Source organism: Fusarium subglutinans, assembly GCF_013396075.1.
Source record: "Fusarium subglutinans strain NRRL 66333 chromosome Unknown NRRL66333_c0000349, whole genome shotgun sequence".
NCBI classification, from domain to species: domain Eukaryota; kingdom Fungi; phylum Ascomycota; class Sordariomycetes; order Hypocreales; family Nectriaceae; genus Fusarium; species Fusarium subglutinans.
In genome coordinates this window covers 23,312-29,311 of record NW_023502412.1, presented here as the reverse complement: position 1 = coordinate 29,311, position 6,000 = coordinate 23,312, and the positions used below count along the sequence as shown (strand labels likewise).

Below are 6,000 nucleotides of genomic sequence, written 5' to 3'. Positions count from 1 at the left end.
AGAGAATTTAATTCTATTTAATTACTAATAGAAATGTAATATTAACTTTACTGTTAATTATTAATTATAAAGGTTAAGTATACTGATTGTAATTAGCCGCAGCTTTGCCTTGCCTAGGATGATAGCTTGCTGTTAGTATCAGGATCTTGTAACTTCTGAAGTTCAAGATACGGTGCTAAAATTAACTTGTCTAAAGCTCGACAAAGACAGACTAAACTTATATGAACATTCCTATACCTTGGGATAAATTACCTAACTATTTCCGTCCCTTAGGATGATAGTCCTAAACCATTTTGCTTCCCTTGAGGTACATTATGGAAGTTGTTTGTGATAGAGGGATGGGGGTGGGCCGGAATATCTACGGTTGAATGCCACTTCCACTGCAGCTTGCCCACGGGTCTGCCATTCTGGTTGCCTAGCGCCTCATCCAGAGCTGGTGTCACTTCTCGTCCATTCGTCACATCATGTTTTTACTTCGTCCTCGATTCCTCGTCAAAAGGCCTCGATCTTGATTTCCGCTATCGTCTTCGTTCTCTATTGGATCTTCATTTTGTCTCTCGGGCGTATTGTCTTCAGACTCCTCACTTTCTCTCCATCCTCATTTTAAACATCCTCCTCTCTCTAGCCCTTCATGGATGAGCTCATGGCACTGCTCATCGACCTCCCTCCGGAGGCTCGGCTGCGAAAGGTGGGATATCCCTCTGAAGCCGACCTCACCGACGCCTCGGCCTATCCATCCTGCCTTGTCCCCGAAGCTATCACGTACGAATTTAGTACAGCAGCCCACTTCGCATTTCTCTTCAAGATTTGCAAGCGCAAGTGTGCTGAGAACCCGATCTGTATCTTTTCCCCCGTTCGTGGCCTTCGCGCTCAGACCCACGAACAGATCTGGGGCCATACCTTCTCTATTGAGCTCTGCCGCCTCATGACGCACCCAGTTTTCGAGATGGAGGGCACCAACAACCTCACTCTGATCCTTCAGTATGCTGTCATCTGCCGTACTGATGATAGACGCCCTTGGAAGATGCCCCCCATCCCGGACGTCAATCCACTCAAGCAACTCCGCGGCTTGATGCAGTCATGCTCTGGACCTTTGACCACTCCCATCTCCGAGGTCTTCGCAAGCCACTGCACCAACGAGAGCCCCCCATGTGGCATCAAGACTCGTGACATGAGCCCTACCGACCCTCTCCTTCAGGGACAGAACGATGCCATCAAGGCCTACCTGACAGACCCGAGACACTTGATCTTCATGATGCTGCAGCTCGCCAAGGTTGTTCAAGAGTCTCCAAAGGCAGAGGGTCCTTACGTCACGACAGAGCGCGGCTTCGATGTGTACAGCGTGACCACGCTCGATCTTCAGAACATCCGCAAGGCCATCGGTGCTATGGAACGTCAATACGGTGAAGGAAATGAGGGAACTGAGGCAGATGATGCGAGTCTGATTCATCTTCCCATGGATCTCATCTTCTCCCGCTATGTGATGCATGCCCAACTTGAGAATGTGGCTCCCCGTGACTCAGACGAACTGTCAGATCTGATCGTGGAAGGGCTCATGAAGAGAGAGCGAGAAATCCTTGACACTACTCTTGGTCGTAACCGACAGTGAATATTTCACATACTGGACATCTTCGAGGGTACCTCGTCCTTGGGGTTGGCGTCTGACACATGTCGCTCTCGATCAAATGGTTTGTTTACCCCTCCCCACGAATACCCTTGCTAATATTTCATTGAGGTTTACCTTGATCACATGTTGATCGCCAGGTGCTCTACGGAAAATGGCTTGGGTAAACCGTGAACTGCACCCTGTTGGATTAGATGTTGCGGTAGCCCAGAAGCTTGTTGAATATGCAGCCAGATGAACGGGTCATTCATGTGCAAAAGGCATTCACAGATAGAAGCCATCCGTGGCACACAGTAAAAACACAAAATCACTGATACATGCTTGTTTATCGTTGCGTGAGCCTTGGAACTTGTCCAGCCATATGTGCACAACATGAGAGCATCGCATTGGCTTTGTTTGGAGTATGAACGCAATCAATTAACGTTCGATTGGACAACAGACTCTAAAAGTCCGCCATTCTGTTCCTCCCAATCATCGAACTTCAGGCTCATGGTACCGGCGTTTCCCTCCATTATTGACATGTACCTTTTCGCTCATTAAACCATTAATAAAAGCCATCCATTGTACTCGAGAATTTCCAGCCAGACTCATTTGGGCTTGGTTCTAGTGTTTGGGTAGAAACACGTCAAACATTTGACTTTGCAGCCGTTCGTTCCGAGATCTGGTATCTTCAGGAGTCTTTTCCTTGGATCGACTCTCCCGCAATCGCTCATTTTCTATATCAACCGTGCTGAACAGCTTTTCGAGCGCGTCCCTCGACTGTTGGAGCTCTTTGATCAGCATGTCCTTGGTCTCGATGGAGTTGCGAAGGTCTGTCAATGTGTCCTTCAAGAGCTTGATTTCCGCTCGCAGCTGTTCGTTCTCGGGACTCAGTGTGTCCTCGGAGCTTTGAGTTTCCGTTGTCTGTCGTGGCTCGTCCTGGAGAGCTTCGATAGCCTTTCTCTTTCTCGTTCGCGCCATTGCTTCCGATTGGTGAATCTTAGTCTTGAAGCGTCGGGAGCGGACTGGTGGTAGGAGGTGAGCTTGAGATGAATCTGTGCCTGGTCAGTAAAAGCCCTTGTGAGTTGAACTGAAAGTTTCGTGACATACGATTTCTGGGAGACTTTGGACGAACGATCGACCTCTTGGTCGCTGTCGCTTCAATCTGAACCTTTGGCGACAGAGTGAGCAAGGAGTGGGCTTTCAAGTTGCGAGATAAAGCGTTGTGTGGTAGGCGGCTCAAGTAACACAAGACTTACTCTAAGGCTTTGCCAACTCAGCTCCGCTCTCGTTTGTTTACCTCAGCACAATTTTAGAGCTCGTTGAGCACCGCACGGACTACCTCACACTCTCTCAAAGCGCAGCTTTATGATTTCTTGCATTATATCTTCTCCAGTTGAAGCCTCAGCAACAACATTGTCAGTAATCCCAACAGCCCCTCCTCGTGGCCGCATTACGACGCGCGATACAGTATCGGATAGCTGCTAACCTTTTCAAAGTTCCCCTGGTCTTTCCATCTCTCTGTCTTCATCGCTGCCGACACCATGTGAGTCGCTCTTCTTGAATCTCCCACTTTGTGTTCTCATTCACAATCCCCTATTGTGCCATCTCACCACTCAGTCATTCCCCCTTTTTATCTTCCACATTAAAACGCCTCGCAAAGAACCGGGCCTCTCACTGACCCCTTCAGGCGCCCCGGTCTCTACAGCTGTGAGCCATGTCTCAGAAAAGCCATTGACTGGTTTCCCAAGAAGCAGATTCCAGAGATCTGTATCGACGAGGAGGACTGTAAGTTCCGCATGCATACGCTTTTACCTGTCACATTTCCGCTAACTCTTCGGCAGTCAACAGAGAGGAGTTTCTTTGCGAGGCCTGCGATCAGGTCTGTTTTGATTACCTGGAGAAGAAGAGCTACGCGGGTTGCGACGGCGTTAGTTTGAGACATTCTTATTTTCATATTATGAGTGCTAACGAAATCTCAGGGCACTCAGCGTATGGGAAGTCTACTCGAACGTTTCATCAAGCACATCAAGGTCAATCGCCGCATGACCAAGGAGGCGTACAACTCCCACCCAAAGACCATCCGGCTTCGCAAGAAGGCCCGTCGTGCTATCGCATCTCACTCGAACAGATCTGACGCCGACACTATGAAGGACCATCGCGCTGAGCACAAGCGTGCCGTTGCCACCAACACGCTCTCAACTTTGATCGACATCAGCAACAGTCTGCGGGTTATCGCCCGGGCCACAGTCAACCATGAGATGCCCCCACGCTGTGGCCCCGAGAAGATGCCCGAGGAATGTCTTTGGGAGTTCCCTTTGGACGAGAATGAGGATGAGGATGAGGTGAACTAGAGTTGGACAGTATGGACTTGGTAGTACGTGGTTGCAATGTGGTACGGGATCAGGAAAGTGCTCAATAGTTACTTCGGAGACTTTATGACCCGAGGCAGAATGAAACTCTTTCAAACCGTTTTCTCCTTCATCTTCGTGATGTTCTGCTCTGGGTCGTGCCAATAACTCGTACCAAGGTTCCTTTGTGAAGCCGTCCACTGTCTTTGACAACAGTGGGCATTCGCAGTGAACCAGCAGAACAGGGGGCAGCCCTGTCATTTTCCACCAATCATCTTACATAGACACGCGAGACAAACCTAAAAACTTAGATCTCTCCTGCACATATTGTGAATTGGGTATGACACGCTCAAAGATACAGTTAATGATCTCTTGATCAAATTGACGTCTTCCTGTTTAATTCACACTATCTGCAGCTCATGGACATTTCACTATCTGGCTTTGGTCACGCTTCTAGGCACGGTTGCTTCACTGATGGAAATGTGGGGACTGTGGAGCGTAGTCTTTGTTGTTTACCTTAGTTCTTCAGCGCTATCAGTGCACTTAGCGCAGCTCAGCGCTGTACTGCCTGCTCATTGAATCATTTCGTGCGCCAGTGAATCAGACATCATCCATTCACCTCAAGACTGCTGTAAGCTACCAAAAGATGGGCCATATGGCCAGCAAGCTTTTCTTGCAATACTCAGAGGCGAGCATCCTTTTCTTTTCACACCATTGTCTTCATCCTGCTCTCATCCCAACCATTCATCCCAAGCGCACGACAACATCTCCATCATGAGCAACGAAGAGACCCCCAGTGCACCTGGAGACGACCAGATCCAAGTCACCCCTACAGATAACCAAGAACCGACATTATATCACATGGGCTTACCCGGTTCCTTCTTAGTGGTCGGCCAGACCCTCCGACTTGTTGGCGCCATCGATGAGCAAGGGAACTTCCGGAGTCTGGCTTTGCAAACCTGCTATGGGCTACCAAGCCATCAACAGAAGGTCAGTGTACATGACTTAGCGGATGGTACTCAACAGATTGTTCTTATCGAAGGAGGGGATGAGGCCTTGAAGATGCTTTTGCTTGCTTATGAAGCAGCAGCAGGATTCTGCCGCGATGAGCGGCTTCGGTCCTTGGAGTATGAGGTGGTCGTGGAGGACGGACGAAACGGAGACTCTTGAGCTGGTAGCGACAGGTAAGTTGATGGAACGCTCTTCGAACACATGGCTGACAGTTTCAGTAATTCCAGGTCCCATATCACCGCTCTCTTCGACTTCCTCTTTTGTCGACGCTGGCATTGAGACGCCGTGTACAGAGAGAACTGGCAAGACGACTGTCCGCTGGTGCAGACAGGAGGAGCATAAGATATCGACATTGTTTGGATGTATTTGAAGCATTGGGCGGGATACACGATTGCTGGAGACCAACTGGACGTAACGCTTGTCTGTTCATGGTACATTCGGTGTTAGTCACTATAGTTTGATCAGTCTTTTGGGTACTTCAATGAGCTAAGTAATAGAAAACTCCGAACTTACCCAATTGCGATGTTTGGGAATGTGAGACATGAGACAAGCCATCATACGCCTGATGCTACGGCGTTCTGTTCCATGAATTGGGACATCAAGTGATTGAGCTGTCGAAACTGATGACTCGATGTAATGTGAAAGTTGTGAATGGAAGAAGTTCCCCGTGGCGCATTTAAGCTGTCTTTGGCCAGAGAGCAAACGTGACAACTGACACCCATAATGCCATTTACTCAAGACCCAGAATACCCATCGAGAAGTTGGTACCCCCCAATCCGGTCACACGTAGCCCCATCTCTGAAGAAGAGAAAAATCACCAAAGACATAAAAACACAATTAGAAAAGCTATTCAAAGAACGGTTGTCGGCATCTTGCCAAGATCGTTGCGGGGGCGGTCGAAACCCGAACCTCTGGCTCAAAACGTTTCATCCTCACTTAAGCGACGCAGTCAACCGACCACTCAGCACAAACAGGCTAAATCGACGTTTCGCATTGTTTCGTCTGTAATTTTCGAGCCAATCACGCTTTAAGCAA

General features: G+C 48.8%; 4 protein-coding genes across 4 annotated transcripts; 3 read left to right on the top strand and 1 right to left on the bottom strand.

The window, feature by feature from the left end:
• Window positions 1–631: 631 nt before the first annotated feature.
• FSUBG_13502 (uncharacterized protein) lies at window positions 632–1,609 on the top strand (the record flags this gene model as incomplete). Its single annotated transcript, XM_036678401.1, has 1 exon — window positions 632–1,609. One exon carries the CDS (start codon window positions 632–634, stop codon window positions 1,607–1,609), a length of 978 nt encoding a protein of 325 aa, XP_036531047.1.
• Window positions 1,610–2,227: 618 nt separating this feature from the next.
• FSUBG_13501 (uncharacterized protein) lies at window positions 2,228–2,584 on the bottom strand (the record flags this gene model as incomplete). The annotated part of the gene is made up of 1 exon (XM_036678400.1): window positions 2,228–2,584. The coding sequence occupies one exon, from the start codon at window positions 2,582–2,584 to the stop codon at window positions 2,228–2,230; it is 357 nt and encodes a 118-aa protein (XP_036531046.1).
• A 68-nt stretch (window positions 2,585–2,652) lies between these two features.
• FSUBG_13500 (bypass of stop codon 6) lies at window positions 2,653–3,957 on the top strand (the record flags this gene model as incomplete). Its single annotated transcript, XM_036678399.1, has 5 exons — window positions 2,653–2,667; window positions 3,103–3,149; window positions 3,294–3,391; window positions 3,448–3,533; window positions 3,586–3,957. The coding sequence occupies 5 exons, from the start codon at window positions 2,653–2,655 to the stop codon at window positions 3,955–3,957; spliced, it is 618 nt and encodes a 205-aa protein (XP_036531045.1).
• Window positions 3,958–4,728: 771 nt separating this feature from the next.
• FSUBG_13499 (uncharacterized protein) lies at window positions 4,729–5,124 on the top strand (the record flags this gene model as incomplete). Its single annotated transcript, XM_036678396.1, has 1 exon — window positions 4,729–5,124. One exon carries the CDS (start codon window positions 4,729–4,731, stop codon window positions 5,122–5,124), a length of 396 nt encoding a protein of 131 aa, XP_036531044.1.
• Between the last annotated feature and the right edge of the window lie 876 nt (window positions 5,125–6,000).